General features: G+C 41.7%; 1 protein-coding gene across 1 annotated transcript in view; it reads right to left on the bottom strand.

The window, feature by feature from the left end:
• Positions 1 to 5,823: 5,823 nt before the first annotated feature.
• Positions 5,824 to 17,554, bottom strand: part of LOC138901661 (uncharacterized) — a 78,842-nt gene continuing 67,111 nt past the window's right edge. Inside the window, exon 5 of the mRNA XM_070189440.1 lies at positions 5,824 to 6,019. Within this exon, the coding sequence (XP_070045541.1) occupies positions 5,824 to 6,019 (196 nt within the window). The remainder of the gene's footprint in view (positions 6,020 to 17,554) is intronic.

Genomic DNA, 17,554 nt, shown 5'->3' with positions numbered 1-17,554 from the left:
AAAAATTTTGCACTTCTTTCACTCTTTTTGCACAAATCCACTTCATTTAATTTCAATTCTCTTCGAGACTTCATTTACCTGAAAATCTAGCAATGCACACCGTAAATCACCTCATTTTTTAATTAAAAGTCACAAAACTAAAGAAAAGAGACTAAAATAAATGGTAAAATCACCACTCATCAACAACTCCAACTTAAAACTTTTGCTTATCCTCAAGCAAATCAAAACCAAAAATTCAATGAGGCTCTACTATTTAAAGCACAATTAGCATCGCTATCATTTCCAAATCACATTCTCCAATTAAGCATAACACTTATGGATTTGGGTGGTACTAATAATTTGTCTCAAGTGTGTGAATCTCAACAAAATAACTCCCTTATTTAAAACAATCTCAAGAATGCAATGGAGTTTTAACATAATCAAGTGACAACAATCAAGCCTTAAGAAGTAACTCAGAAGCACTAGTCTACTACATATGCTCAATTTACTCAATTTGAAATATATTAATGTCACCAATTCATCATAATCCATGTGCCCTCACAAGAAAGAACGTCCCAAAATCACCATATTTACAATAACAACACAAGGGACAAATGCACAAAGACACTCACTCTCAATAAAGAATTTCAAGTGTTACAAAATATCATGTCATAAGCTTGCCCTTATATTAATTCGCCGCCTATTCAAGAATATTTGGTTAGAGATCCTATAAGGACTTTTTAAGCTTGTAATGTAGGCTTAGAGAAGGGTAGGATAAGCATTTGGGATACAAGTAACTACACCCTCCTTGAACACAACTACATTTATCTTTTCTTTTCACACCTTGCTTCTTTTTAAACCACATAGCCCTAGTGGACATCTAGTTACCAACATAGAACCACCTTAAAGTACCTCTTTGTTTTTCTCAAGACTACATATTTTTTTTATACAACTATTTTCTCTTGGAGCTTGAGTATCTTCATATCAACAACTTTGAGGTATATGTTTCTACACACAATGTACATCTTTACCATTTTCCAATTAACACCAACAACCCCAACTTAGGCTTTTAGCCTCATTCTTAACATTCAAGGAGGGAAGGGTACAAAAAAGAGAATTATTTCACAAAAAGGGTAAAGGTTTGTAATGAGATAGCCAAAGAAAAAGTTAAAGGCTCATATGGGGTTAACTAGTGATAGTATTTATGCAATGGTAGGCTGGAAAGGCTAAAGAGGCCTTTTCAAAGATCACCAAGAATGCCTAAGGTCATCCCTCCAACCAAACATAATTAACATTAGCCTTGAAAGACCAATCGGGCAAGTTCTAGATGACAAAAATAAACACAAGAATTATTTTTAACAAAAACTAACAACATGGCACATGAACTAATCAAGACAGATCAATTTCACTTCTTAATAAAAATAATTAGAGAAATATCATGCCAACTAGTGGGCAAAGAGTCATAAAATGAGCCAAAAAGTTATCACAAAAATTATTCTTCCCCATGAAACTTACTTTTTCAATGTACAACCAAAATTTGGAGGGGTATTCTTAATTCACACATCACACACAAGAGACTAATTTTATTAGTATCAAACAATTCAAATGTCTCCACATAACAAAACAAGACTAATTCCTTTAAGAACGTCGTCACGCCATCCATCATAGGGAAAAGTCACCCGATTCAACACAAAACTATTCCTCAGGAAAGAACCATAGCATAAAGAAAATCCAAGAATAATTTATTAAAAAGTATATTACCACTAAAGAGGTAAAAATAATATAAACTAAAAACTACTAAAGAAAAAAAAAACACTAAAGGAATAAAAATAAAATAACTAAAGAAAATAAAATAACAAAAGCAACTAATACTAAAGGAACAAAAATAACATAAACTAAAAACTACTAAAGAAAATAAATAAATAAAGAAAAATAAAATAGAATAACAAAGGCGACTAATCCGCAATTATATCACCAATCACAAACTATGCCCGGCAAAGGCACATGATAAACAATGAACAAGCCCGGCAAGGGCACACATATCCATACAAAAGCATAAGCCCTTCAAGGGCACAATTTAAGCATCAATTCACAAATAAAGTATATTCCCTAAAGCCACCCCCAACTAAAAACACTGCAGTGTCCTCACTGCATAATATCAAAATAAAATAAGAGTAGTTTAAGGGTCTCCCTGAGGTCTGCATCAGACTAGCAGACTGCGGAAAAACGCTAATCACTGCCGTGTAGAGCTCTCAGCCTCATCATTATCGGTAGCATCAGCATCAACATCAACATCATTCGACAAGATGGAATACTCTTCACTATCATCTTTGTCCTCGACCGGTATCTTCCTGTTCGGCTGCCCCCATTTGAAGATGGCCTTGATGCCTCCCCACATCTTTATCATGAACTTGCTCTTCTCTTTATTTCTCTCTTTATCCATGTTGAAGTCTTCCTGAAGATCTTCATGTGCCTTTGCCATGTTGCCATAGGCTGCCTTGAGCCTCCTAACAGAAGCTGCCAACTTCACATGCGACTCTGCTTGCTTTTTCTGGTTCTCCAGGTAGGTCTTCATTTCTTCCCTGGTAAAATATTCGGGCATAGGCTGGGAGTGTGAGGGCCCACTAGGGAGCTGTGACACTAAGTCACAGATGGAGACAAACTGTGAGTTCAACATCCCAAATGGTCCCTCAGGCAGTGCTGCATGTGTGGAGGAACCCTCACCTACAACAATATTCATTTTCCTCTTATTGCTTTTTACCACACTACCTTCTCCTGTCACTCTCAATGGGTGAAAGGTCTTATCCGCCGGTATCAAATGATCTCCATTCCATTCTTCAGCATGTGCATGTACTCCTTCTGCTCCCAAACTATGTAGTGACCGACATTCACAGGAATGCCATCAACGATGCAAGCAATTATCATGACCCTGGTATATGTGACATCAGACACGTTCCCACAAAGAGACACTCTGATCGCAATGATATACAACCACATTTTTGCTTCGGCTGTGAAATCACCACATTTGATGCTTTTTTTCTTTTTAGCCCAAGTCACTCTTTGACCTATAGGACAAAGCTTTGAGACTAGCCAATCATCATTGTCACATGTATCTCTTTTTTGCATTGGCTCGAGATGATGCTTTTGAAGCCAATAAACATCATTTATCTCTTCAACTCCAAATTTTACAATCTTGCCCCTTATTGTAAGTTCATGATTTTGGAAATGTGTATGCTTTAAGTTGGCATAAAACTCCCTAACCCATTTCTCATTGGCCTTGCATAAAGTGGGGATGAAGCAGGTCCAGCCGCTTGAAACTAGCTGGCCATGGAAATCTGAAAGGAGCTCGGCCACTTTGTCATCGGCAAGTCCTTTCTCAAGTTTGAGCTTCTTCGTGAGGAGATCATCACAATACCGGTTTTGGCACTCGGAAGATATGAATCTGCTGGCATCATAGTTCAAATCCTTATCGACTTCTTCAATTTCATGATCAACCGCCACATTTTTGTTCATGTTTGAGTCCATTTTAATCTCAATGTACCTAAAAGAAAATAAAAACCAATTTAGTCGAGAATTATAATCATGTTAAGCAATTCAAAACAATACAATTAGGCCAAACAATCAAGCCAAACGGGCCCAGCAAGCCAAAGTTACATAGCTACTATTTTGCCCCAAACTGCCCAGTCAACGCACCCGCTAAAAAACTATCGCAGGTGCGGTTCCGCTTCTGCGGAATGTTCTTCGCTTCTGCGAAATTTCACAGTTGACCAAATATCGCACCTGCGGAGAAGGCATTGCAAGTGCGAGGATGCATCTGTGGCATTTCTCCCGCTTCTGCGGTGTTCATCAGGGGTTTCAAAACACCCAGCAACTGTCGATTTCTTTCACTTCTAAACGTGGTTTTAGCACACAATTTATACTCAATACTTCTAAATTAGTGCACTAGATGATTATACGACTTGATTAAACCTAAATTTAAGGAACTTAGCAATAAAAATTCTTTCAAACAATTTGTCGAACATTTAGTGAGCATTGAGAATGTTATACTTCTTCAATTTTATTTGGTACTCAAGCTTCCCAAAATTGTTTTTCATCATCAACAACACACACAAACACACTCTTAACCAATGTCCTCGCCCCTAATATTAACACTAATTAGAACGAAATGGGGTTATGGGAATTCTGCCATGGAAAAGAGATGAAGAATAAGAAAATAAAAGTAGAAGAGGGGAGTAGAAGAGAGAACTAAAAATGATACCTGTTTGTCTTGTGTGAGGGCAGTAGAATGCACGAGCAGTGGAGATTAATGTGAGAGATGAGAAGGCGTTTTGAGTTTTGGGGAAAAATTAGAGTCTCACCTGATGAAGGGCTTTAAAATTTACCCGAAGATCGCATCTGCACGCCTTTAGCCGCGTCTGCGTAAATGCTGATGCCTATAAACTTCCGCTTCTGCAATAGAGTCGCATATGCGGCCAAAACTTACGCTTCCGCGAGGCCGCATCTGCATGGATGTTTCCACAGATGCGGCTGCACCAGATTTTTGCTAGGCAAAACTGGACAACCACTGTTTTTGTTCACTCTAACACTTCAAACTCTTTAATTCAACTCCAAAAAATCTAAAACTTTGTAGATTAGTCAAAAATAATATATTAAGCTATTCTAAAAAAGAAAATTTCAAAAATGAACTCAAAATTTAAAAAATGATGGGTGTGTGCTTGGCCAATGTGCGATCGCATTTTCGGTCGCATAACCATTATGCGGTCCACAGAAATGGCATTCCACCGCATTTTTGAGCGACAAAATCTTACGAACTTCTGACTCATTCTGCGACCAATATGCAGTCCGCATAACTAATATGGGATCGCATTATTTTTGGCGCAGAAAGCAAGTTTAGCCACTTTTTCTTCACTTTCCCTGCACTCTAAGACACACACACACATCAAAATGTTCAACAAAAATAACTAACATGCAAAAAAGAAAAATCTAACAACAATATTTGAAAACAATGGGTTGCCTCCCACCAAGCACCGCATTTAACGTCGTGGCACGATGCAAAGCAACCTTACCACTTTTCTCGCCACTTGGAAGATATAAACTAGGCACCTAACTTGGAATCAAGCTTGTGACCACGAGCAACGGGGGGTGGTAAGTAGATGATCAAGTCAAACTTTAATTTCTTCAGTTTGTATTTCTTGGCTTTCATGTGAGGAATTTTATTTTGCCTTCTTGAACTTTCAAATTGTAAAATGTATGGCCTTTGCCTTTCTTCTTTGCAATCCCTCATTGATTCGTGTAGTTCAATTCCCATATCACCACACATCTCCAATATTGAGACATGCTTGGAATGTGACATCAAGCCTCCAAATTTTAATTCTTTTCGAATTTTGACATCCTCTTGGTCCCCTGAACTAGAGTCAAATTCAACCATCTTCTCAACTACATTGATTAACTCGAATTCCATATTTTTCTTGGCACCACTAACAAGCAAGGAATCAGTTGGCGGATGTTCAATTCTTGATTTCTCAAAATAAAGCTCACTTTCTTCCTCGAAGTTGGACTTTTCTTTACACACTCTCAAGTTGGTAGGCATAGTGAGCCTCAACCAATATTTTCATTTGAGCTTCCAAAGTGTGGATATTCTCATCATTGTTTGAGTCAAAACTTGTTTCAAGTCCTCAAGTGCCAAGTTGTGCTTCTCCTCATTTTCAAGAATGGCCTCCAACATGAGCATCATCTTCTCATTTTGAGCATTTGAGAGTTCTTCTTGATTTTGATCAAGTGCCAAGAAGCTTTTTCGGTTTCAACCTCTAAGGAAGGTTCTTTGCTATCATTTACTTATGAGGCTTATTGGACCTCTAAAGCTTTAAGCATTTCTCCCATTTGTGAGTTCAACCTTTCAAGCGCCAAATCGTTTTGGAGACTATTCTCCAAAAGCTCCTCCAAGGCATTTTGCTCTTTATTTCCTCCTTCAAGTAGGCATTCCATCATTAGCTTGAACTCTCCATTTCGACCATGCTTAATTACTTCCACTTCCATATCCCTATACTTATTATCACAAAAAGTAGAATCATCATAGCGGGGGTTCGGGGAAGGGAAGGACAAATAAGCACAATTATCCCAATGGCCATTTTTACCACCACACTTATCACAAATACTCCACTCATGGGTTTGAGATTGTGCGCACAATCTGCCCTCGGGAGAATTTAAAACAATTTGCCACGAGTGTGGTCCTCCACAATAAGGACATGGTCATCAAAGTATGAACAACTACCATCCGACCATTTTTCATTACATGATACCATTTTTAAAAATTAAGAAAATAAACAAGAAACAAACAAGAAAAATAATCAAAGATAAGAAGATAATTACACAAATATTTACAAGTCTGGACCAAAGCATGTACGATTACTTCTCAAACAACCTAAATACGTCAAATTATTCCCCGTCAATAACGTCAATTTTAATGACGTCTAAATCCACTACTAAAAAGTAAATAGACACGGTCGCATGTAATATAATTTACCCAACTATGAGTCGGGGTCGAACCCCACAAAGAACAATATGGAGGCAATTAGGTGTGTAAGAGAATTATCACTTATTATGCTAAGCCAAACACTTGGAAAGATTTTGAGAAAATATTTATAACTAATTGTGAAAATGTAAACTAACCTAGAAAGCAAGTAAAATGATCAATGGCTACAAGCATGGATACATTGGGAATTACACTCAAGTAACGATCCAATATATTTCACAATTTTACAAATATGAGCGAGTTTATGTTAATTAGCCTTGGGTAATAATTCTATATTAGCTTCTTTCGAAGACTAATAAGACCTCCTAGTTGAGTTATCCCTAAAAAAATTAAGACATTAAGCATACCCGGATATGGATACAAGTAGTTCAATCCTATCTCTAGGTAGAATCAATAAAGTGAGGGTTAACGCCTCAAGTTCTTGTTAACTAATCTTTCTCAATACCAAATTAGTTTTTCCAAAATTAATTCGAAGTAAATGGGCGATTCCTAGTGTTAGCTAATCCCTTTAGAAACATTAAAGAACAAGAATAATTAAAGAAATAATAACTCACTTGATAATAAATAAAAATCGTTCAATACATAAGCACAACAAGGTATTTAATCCACACTTTAAATAAAATATTCCCATAAATATGATTCAAGTGTTAAAAAAAATACTACACACTTAGATATACAATACAAAGCAAGAAAATAAAGAAATGAACATAATGGGTAAGAAATTCTCAACCAAAGGCTTCAAATCTTCAAGACCCAAGTGTATGTGCAAGAACCCTAGCTCCAAAATTTATGTTCTCTAGTAAAGAGACTCAAAAATAATCTTAAGATATGTTTCCAATAAGCTAGGTCGTGTATTTGTGGGTTTGGAATAGAGAAAATGTGAGTTGTCAGTCCTACCCAGGTCTAAAGCCCATTGACCGCACCTGTAGAACAATCATCGAAGGTGTGGCTCTGCAGATGCAGAATTTCTGCACGCAGATGCGACATTTGGTGGAAAATGGTTACTCCGCAAAAGCGGATAAGTGGCCGCAGAAGCGGACTCCAAGCGCAGAAGTGCGTCCGCAGAAGTGGTTCATCAATCACAGATGCGATGCCTGCCTCGCATATCTTCTTCCGCAAACGCACACCTTTTCTAGTAGATTTGAGACCGCAGATGCGGATGGTTCTGCGCAGATGCGATTCCACTGGAAAGTTTTTGCACTTTTTTCTCTCTTTTTGTATGAATCCACTTTATTTAATTTCAATTATCTTCGAGACTTCATTTACCTGAAAATCTAGCAATGCACACCGTAAATCACCTCATTTTATAATTAAAAGTCACAAAACTAAAGAAAATAGACTAAAAAAATCGTAAAATCACCACTCATCACCTGCTAGGATCGGCCCTCATAAACTAACCCGTGCCCTCAGACGGGGCGCCACTGAATCTACCAAAATGCCGAGGCCGCTTATCCCTCCACATAAACTCTCTGCTCTTGTTGCGGATACATTCAATTCTCCTAGCTATCTCTACAACCTGGAAGAATGAATTCCCCATCTCTGCCTCTCTGGCCATAGAAACTTGAATATTAGGGTGCAACCCTGCAACGAACCTCTACACTTACTCTACAAATGGGGAGAGTATGATAGTTGCATGATGAGACAAGTCAGTGAATCTCGTCACATAGTCAGCCACAGACATTTGACTTTGTCGGAGCCACTCAAACTGACGACATAGCTCATCTCTCTATGAAGGTGGAATATTCTTCTCCGGGAAAAGGTGTGTGAACGGATCCCAAGTCAAGGGAGTTGAACCTGCTGGCATGCTCTAGAGATAAGAGTGCCACCACCTACGGGCCTTACACTCCAGCTGAAATTTGGCGAAGTCCACCCCATTGGACTCCACTAATCCTATATTATGCAGCCTCCTTCTGTAATGGTCAACGAAATCTTATGGGTCCTCTGATTGCTAACTGCTAAAGACCGGAGGATGAAGTCTAGTCCATCTATATAGTCACTTCAACTCCTCAAAGGTCGCAACGAGTCTGGTCTCAACTTTAACCATTGCAACCGATTGAGCCACGCCCGCCGGCAGTGCACCTAGGGTCTGATAAATGGCATCAGCGTGCTCGGAATAATGAGCGGTAGGGGTCTATGCTACCCTTCCCACTTGAGATTTTAATGACCTGACCAGTCATAATGAGCGGTAGTCATTTTGGCCTGTACTTTCCAGTTGTTATATAACTTGTCATGGTAGTTGGTTCGGGTCCGGAGAGGATTCAGAATGAATTGAGACACTTAGTCTCAAGGTTGGAAAATTAAGTTGAAAAGGTTTACCGGGTGTTGACTTATGTATAAATGACTCCGGATTAGAGTTTTGATGGTTCCGTTAGCTCCGTTGGGTGATTTTGGATTTAGAAGCGGGCACGGATTGTGATTTGGAGGCCCGTAGTTGAATTAGGCTTGAAATGGCAAAGTTGGGAATTTATAAGTTTGACCGGGAGTGGGCTTTGTGGTTATCGGGCTCGAATTGGAGTTCCAGGAGTTGGAGTAGGTTCGTGGCGTCATTTGTGACTTGTGTGCAAAATTTAAGGTCAATCAGACGTGATTTGATATGTTTCGGCATCGTTTGTAAAAGTTGAAATTTCCTTAGTTTTAATAGGCTTTAATTGGGGTGCGATTCATATTTTTGATTTTGTTTGATATGATTTGAGGGATCGACTAAGTTCGTATCGTGTTTTAGGACTTATTGGTATAATTGGTTGAGGTCCCGGGGGCCTCGGGTAGAGTTCGGATGGTTGACATATCGAATTTGGGGTTTGGGTAATTGCTGAAGCTGGGAGTCTGCTGGTGCAATCGCACCTGCGGAGCTTTGATCGCAGGTGCGATATGTGTTGCACAGAAGCGGCCAAGAGCGAAGCCGGGCAGTGCTCACAGGTGCGAAGAGATTCATCGCACCTATGGAGTCGAATGTGCCAAGAATCGAGCGTAGAAGTTGAAATGGAGATGGGGGCTATGTCCGCAAAAGCGCTCGTGCGGCTCGCAAAAGCGAGTCCGCTGGTACGCTCCTATGGTCCACAGGAGCGGTGGGAATTGCAGAAGCGGAGAAGTTGTCACAGGTGCAAGAAGGCCTGGGCAGTGTTTTAAAAATGAGGGTTCCGTGATTTTCGCCATTTTAAACATTTCAAGCTCAGTCTAAGGCGATGTTTGAGAGGAGTTTCGAGGGATTTCTTGAGGTAAGTCACTTATGGTTAAATTTATTCAATAATTATGTTTCCTTATAGAATTTCCCACCTAGATTATAGGGTTTTGAGGTGTAATTTGAGGGGTTTGAGGCTAGGGAATTGGAGAGTTTAAATTGGAGATTTGGGTGTCGATTTAGTGTTGGATTTTGGGTAAATTTGGTATGGCTGTACTTGTGGTTGAATGGGCTTCCGGGTTTTGGGACATTTATTAGATTCCGAAACGTGGGCCCGAAGGCCGACCTTTGAGTGGACTTTTTGACTTTTAATTAAAATCTTAGTAATTTCATATGGAATTTATTCCTTTAGCTCGTGTTGATTGTATCGAACTATTTATGGCGAGATTCGAGGCCTTTGGAGTTTGATTCGCGAGGCAAGGCCGTGTTGGAGTAGAGATTTGCACAGTTTGAGGTAATTAACACTTTTAAGCTTGGTTATGAGGGTGTGAAACCCCGAATTTTGTATTATGTGATTGGTGTTGAGGCGACATATGCTAAGTGATGGGTTTGTAGGCGTGCACCGTATAAATTATGACTTGGTCGATTCCATGGAACTAAATAGTAGTTAAATCTCGCTGTTACCCGTATTTTCACCATGTGCTAGATCTATTGAGTTGTCAGTCATGTTAAAAACCTTGCTTAGGCTATATGATGGTACTATTGGAACCCACAGTGGTCGTACTTTGTTGCTGAACTTATTTCATAATCTGCCAAATCGTACTCAGTTATAATTATTGCTTGCATATTTTGTCTCAGCCTCTGTTGTCTGTTTTTGATATATCATATCATCATTCGTAGGCTGAATATCATGATTTTGGTGAGCCTGAGAGAATGGAGAAGTTATTGGCTGATTGAGGCTGAAGGCCTATTGTGAGTAGTATTATGGGATCGGGTTGTACACCGCAGCAGGTTTATTGATTCATGCTAAGATTTGGCTTATTATAGCTCTTAGGCTGGATCGGCCCTCCGCAGTCTACACCCACAGTGGGCACAATGCTAGCAGTTATGACATTTTGGCTGGATCTGCCCTGTTTTATTTGCATGTGGGCTGGATCTGCCCTGTTATGTTTTAAGTTTTGTTGTGAAATCTGAAAGCATGTCTAAGTTCTTGTTGAAATCATGTCCAAATTATTGTACCTTCATTTGTTGAATATAAATATCTGAGATATCATTGTTATATTTATGTAACTTTCGTACTATTAAATGTTGAAAGTGAACCGTAAAAATTGGGCTTGTCACTACTTTCAGTCCAAAGGTTAGATTTGTTACTTATTGAGTTGGTTGTACTCACGCTACACACTGCACCACGTGTGTAGATCCAGGTGCTCCCGGTTTCGGCGGTTGTAGATTTGCAGAGGCCAGAAATTCGGAGATCATCGAGGTAGCTACTTGGCATTCGCAGACCTTGACTCTCCTCCTTTATCTTTCAGTTTATTCATTCAGTTTTAGTTCTAGATAGTGTATCGGACTTGGTTATTTTGTAGATGCTCATGTACTTAGTGACACCCCGGTTTTGGGAAGAATTTATGTATTGAGTTATGATTTCCTATCCTGTTGTAAGAGATTTTCCCTTATTTAAATTGGTTTAGTATCTTTCAAAGATATAAAGAGTTGGAAATGTCTGAATAGTCGGCTTGCCTAGTGCCATGATAAGCGCCATCATGAAGGGTTGGTTTTGGGTCGTGACAAGTTGGTATCATAGCCTAGGTTACATAGGTCTCACGAGTCATGAGCAGGTTTAGTAGAGTCTTGCGGATCGGTACAGAGACGTCTATACCTATCCTCGAGAGGATGCCAAACCCTTAGGAAACTTCACATTCTTGTATACTTGTCGTGCGGATTTGTTGATTCCGGAAACCAAAACTTCTGTTATTATATTCTCCCATAGACAGTGAGGACACGTGCTACTAGACATGATGGACAACCACTAGCGCCACCAGCTAGGGCCACGAGAGGCCGAGATCGTGGTAGAAGCCGCGGTAAGGGCAGAGGTGCAACTGGTACAACAGCTAGAGCAGCACCTGCAGATCCACCAGTTGCTCCAGCTCAGGAGCAGGTTCCAGATATGGTTGAGCCAGTGGGGCCAGCTCAGGCACCAGTTGTGCCCATTATGATCCCAGGCCTTCAAGAGGCTTTGGCTTATATTTTGACTGTGCACTAGCCTTGCTCAAGCAATTTCTATTCAGACCGCGCTAGCCACTTCTCAGGCCGGGGGAGGTACTCACACTCCTGCCGCCCACACTCCAAAGCAGGTGATGCAAGGACTTCAGATACCGGAGGTATTTCCAGCCCAGCCGGTTGCAGGTGCTCAGGCCCAGGTGGGTCCCGTTATGACTGATGAAGAGCGGAGGAGACTTAAGAGGTTTGGGAGACTCCAACCTCCATCATTCAGTGGGGCTGAGTCTGAGGATACCCAGGACTTCTTGGATAGGTGCCGGCAGATTCTTCGCATGCCGGGTATTCTTGAGACCAGTGGGGTCTCATTCACTACTTTCCAATTCACTGGGGCTGTCTTCACATGGTTGGAGGCCTGTGAGAGGAGTAGGCCAGTCGGTGCTATGCCACTATCATGGCATGAGTTCTACGCTCTCTTCTTATAGAAATTTGTGCCACCGACCCATAGGGAGGAGCTGCACAGTCGGTTTGAGTAGCTATGCCACGATGGCCTGTCTGTGACCCAGTATGAGATGATATTTTCAGAGTTGTCTCATTATGCAGTTTGGTTGGTTCCCACCGAGAGGGAGAGGATTAAGAGGTTCATTGATGGCCTCACCTATCAGCTGCGTTTTGCTAAGACTCGGGAGAGTGTATCTGGTGTTCAGTTCGACAAGGTGGTTGATATTTCTTGGTGATTAGAGATGGTCCGTAGTTAGGAGCGTGAGGAGAAGGAGGACAAGAGGCCTCGTGGATCGGATGGTTTCAGCGGTGTTCCTTCTGGGGCTCAGTTCTACCACGGCAAGGGTCGTCCTTATAGGCCCGCTCAGATGGATCGTCCAGTCCATCGTGGTGCATCATCCAGTCATGGTTCATACAGCACTAGACCGGGCCAGTCATCCCCCACTGCTCTCCCAGCTCATAGTTCATCTCGTGTACCTTTAGTTAAGGGTTCGTCTGCACCAGGTTCTTTTGGTAGTTATTCTGGTTCTCGGGGTCCGTCTCAGTATTTGCCACCATTTTTCGAGATAGGATGTTTTGAGTGTTTAGAGTTGGTTCATATGAAGAGGTTCTATCCCCGCCTTACATGAGTCCAGTTCAGTAGAGGATTCAAGCCACGACATCCACACAAGTTACTTCACCACCCGCCTATCCAGCTCGGGGTGGGGCTCAGGTAGCTAGGGGTCACCCAAGAGGGGGAGGTCGATCAGGTGGTGGACATGCCCGATTCTATGTTATTCCTGCCAAGCCAGCTGTTGTTGCTTTAGATACAGTGATCACAAATATTATCTTAGTATGCCACAGGGATGCTTCTGTATTATTTGATCCTGGTTCCATTTATTTGTATGTATCATTTCATTTTGCTCATTAGCTGGATATGCCCCGAGATTCCTTAGTCTCACTGTTCATGTATCTATGCCAGTAGGCGATACAATTATTGTGGACCGTATATATCGGTCATGTGTAGTGACTATGGAGGATTGGAGACTAGAGTTGATCTCTTATTGCTTAGTATAGTTGATTTCAATGTGATCTTGGGGATGGATTGGTTGTCTCCATTTCATGCTACGCTGGATTGTCACACTAAGACTGTGATGTTGGCGATGCCGGGGTTGCCAAGGATCAAGTGGAGAGGTTCGCTAGTCTATGTTCCCAGTAGAGTGATTTTATATTTGAAGGCCTAACGGATTGTTTGGAAGGGTTGTTTATCTTATTTGGCCTTTGTAAGGATGTTGGTGCTGATTCCCCTACTATTGATTCTATTCCGGTGGTACGAGACTTTCCGGATGTGTTTCATGAAGACTTGCCGGGGATGCCGCCCGACAGGGATATTGAATTTGGTATTGACATGGTGCCGGGCATTCAGCCCATTTCTATTCCTCCATATCATATGGCACCGACTGAATTTAAGGAATTTAAAGAACAATTTTAGGAACTCCTTGATATGGGGTTTATTATGCCTAGTGTGTTTCCTTGGGGTGCACCTGTTTTGTTTGTGAAGAAGAAGGATGGCACTATGTGGATGTGCATCGACTATAGGCAGTTGAACAAAGTAACAGTCAAGAACAAGTATCATTTGCCACACATTGATGATCTATTTGACTAGCTTTAGGGAGCAAGGGTGTTCTCTAAGATTGATTTGAGGTCTGGATATCACCAGTTGAAGATTCGGGACTCAGATATTCTAAAGACAACATTCAGGACCCGTTATGGTCATTATGAGTTCCTTGTGATGGCTTTTGGGATGACCAACACCCCAGCAACATTCATGCATCTGATGAACAGTGTGTTTCAGCCTTATCTCGACTCGTTTGTCATATTATTCATTGATGATATCCTGGTATACTCTCATCGCCATAAGAAGCGTGCCCAGTTTTTGAGGATTGTGTTGCAGTGGTTGAGGGAGGAGAAATTTTATGCCAAGTTCTCCAAGTGCAAGTTTTGGCTTGGTTCAATGGCGTTCTAGGGGAATGTGGTGTACACTAAGGGGATTCAGGTAGATTCGAAGAATATAGAGGCAGTTCAAAGTTAGCCCAGACCATCCTCAGCTATGGAGATTCAGAGCTTTCTCATCTTGGCCTGTTATTATCGTCGCTTCGTGGAGGGTTTCTTGTCTATTGCATCGCCCTTGACCAAATTAACCTAAAAGGGTTCTACTTTTAGGTGGTCGGATGAGTGTGAAGAGAGCTTTCATAAGCTCAAGACTACCTTGACTATAGCTCTAGTTCTAGTTCTACCTTGAGCTTCTGGTTCTTATACAGTGTATTGTGATTCTTCTCGGATCATTATTGGGTGTGTCTTAATGCAGGAGGGTAGGGTGATTTCTTATGCTTCACATCAGTTGAAGCCTCCTGAGAAAAAATACCCCATCCATGATTTGGAGTTGGCTACCATCGTTCATGCATTGAAGATTTGGAGGCATTATCTCTATTGTGCATCTTGTGAGGTATTTACGGATCATCGAAGTCTTCAGCAGTTGTTCAAACAAAAGGATCTAAATTTGAGGCAGCGGAGATGGTTGGAGGTGCTAAAGGACTATGATATCACTATTTTGTATCATCCCAGTAAGGCCAATGTGGTGGCCGATGCCTTGAGTAGAAAGGCGGTGAGTATGGGTAGCCTTCCTGTTGGTGAGAGACCGCTTGCAGTTGATGTTCAGGCCTTGGCCAACCAGCCGTGTTCTAGCTTGTGTGGTTTCTCGGCCTTCATTATATGATCGCATCAGAGAGCTCCAGTATGATGATCCCTATTTAATTTTCCTTAAGGACACAGTTCAGCACAATGATGCTAGGGGTGTTACTATTGAGGATGATGGGGTGTTGAGGATGTAGGGTCGGATTTGTGTGCTTAATGTAGATGGGCTACGTGAGTTGATTCTTGAGGAGGCCCACAGTTTGCAGTATTCCATTTATCCAGGTGCCGCAAAGATGTACCAGGACTTGTGGCAACAGTACTGGTAGAGGAGAATAAAGAAGGATATAGTGGGATTTGTAGCTCGGAGACTTAACTGTCAACAGGTGAAATATGGGCAGCAGACTAGGAGGATTCCTTCAGAGTCTAGAGATTCCAGAGTGGAAATGGGAGCGTATCATCATGGATTTTGTAGTTGGGCTCCCACGGACTTCAAGGAAGTTCGATGCTATTTGGGTGATTGTGGATCGGCTGACCAATTTCGTGCACTTCATTCCACTTAGGACTACTTATTCTTTGGAGCAGTTGGTTGAGATTTACATCCGCGAGATTGTTCGCCTTCACGGTGTGCCAATGTCTATCATTTTAGATCGGGGCACATAGTTTTGGAGAGCTGTGCAGCGAGAGTTGGGTACCCAGGTTGAGTTGAGTACACCATTTCACCCTCAAACCAACGGATAGTCAGATTGCACTATTCAGATATTGGAGGTATGCTACGCGCTTATGTCATAGAATTTGGGGGTTCTTGGGATCGGTTTCTGCCGCTCGCGGACTTTGCCTACAACAACTGCTACCAATCGAGCATTTAGATGGCTCCATATGAGACTTTGTATGGGAGACGGTGTCAATCTCCGGTTGGTTGGTTTGAGCTAGGTGAGGCTAGGCTATTTGGTACTGACTTGGTTCAGGATGCTTTGGACAAGGTTAAATTAATTCAGGATCAGCTTTGCACGGCGTAGTTTAGATAGAAGAGTTACACCGATAGGAAGGCTCGGGATGTTGCTTTCATTGTTGGGATAAGGTACTGCTCAAGGTTTCACCCATGAACGGTGTTAAGAGATTCGGGATGAAGGGCAAGTTGAGCCCTCGGTATATATGGCCGTTTGAGGTACATCAGATGAATTGGAGAGGTGGCTTAGAAGCTTGCCTTGCCACCTAGTTTGTCAAGTGTGCATCCAATATTTCATGTTGCTATTCTCCGGAAGTTTGTAGGCGATCCATCTCATGTTTTGGATTTTAGCACGGTTTAGTTGGATGGTGATTTGACTTATGGTGTGGAGCCGGTGGCTATTTTGGATTGGCGGGTTCAAAAGTTGAGGTCAAAGGACATAACTTCAGTGAAGGTGCAGTGGAGAGGGCAACCAATTGATGAGGCTACTTGGGAGACCGACCGGGAGATACGGAGCAGATATCCACGCCTATTTGAGACTCCTTGTACGTTTCTAGACCCGTTTGAGGATGAATGTTTGTTTAAGAGGGGGAGGATGTAACGCCGATCAGTCGTTTTGAGATTTGTAGTCCTATTCCCCCATTTACTGGTCATTTTGTACTTTACAGTTGTTATACGACTTGTCGGGGTAGTTGGTTTGGGTCCAGAGATGTTCAGAATGAATTGAGACACTTAGTCTCAAGGTTGGAAGCTTAAATTGAAAAGGTTGACCTGGGTGTTGAATTATGTTTAAATGACTCTGGATTGAAGTTATGATGGTTATGTTAGCTCCGTTGGGTGATTTTAGACTTAAGAGCGTGTCCAGATTGTGATTTGGAGGCCCATAGTTGAATTAGGCTTGAAATGACAAAGTTGGAAATTTATAAGTTTGACCGGGAGTCGACTTTATAGTTAACGGGTTCGGATTGGAGTTCTGGGAGTTGGAGTAGGTTCGTGGAATCATTTGTGACTTGTGTGAAAAATTTGAGGTCAATCGGACGTGATTTGATAGGTTTCGACATCGTTTGTATATGATCGAATTTCCTTAGTTTCAATAGGCTTGAATTGGGGTGCGAATCATGTTTTTGATGTTGTTTGATGTGATTTGGGGGCTCGACTAAGTTCATATCATATTTTAGGACTTGTGGGTATAATTGGTTAAGGTCCCGTGGGGCCTTGGGTGGAGTTAAGATGGTTAACAGATCGAATTTGGGGTTTGGGTGATTGCTGAAGCTGGGAGTCTATTGGTGTAATTGCACCAGCGGAGCTCTGATCGCATGTGCGAGCTGTGTTGCGCAGAAGTGGCCAAGAGTGGAGCTGGGCAGTGCTTACATGTGCGAAGAGATTGATCGCACCTGCGGAGTTTCAAGTGCGAAGAATTGAAAGTAGAAGGGAAAATGGAGATGGGGGCTGGGTCTGGAGAAGCGGTTGTGCGGCTCGCAAAAGTTAGTCCGTTGATGCGCTCCTATGGTCCGCAGGAGCGGAGGGAACCGCATAAGCGAGATATGGAGCACTTCCGTGGCACCGCAGAAGCGGATAAGTTGTCGCA

The sequence above is a fragment of the Nicotiana tomentosiformis genome, chromosome 11, assembly GCF_000390325.3.
Source record: "Nicotiana tomentosiformis chromosome 11, ASM39032v3, whole genome shotgun sequence".
NCBI lineage: Eukaryota > Viridiplantae > Streptophyta > Magnoliopsida > Solanales > Solanaceae > Nicotiana > Nicotiana tomentosiformis.
This window is presented reverse-complemented; position numbering and strand designations above follow the sequence as displayed.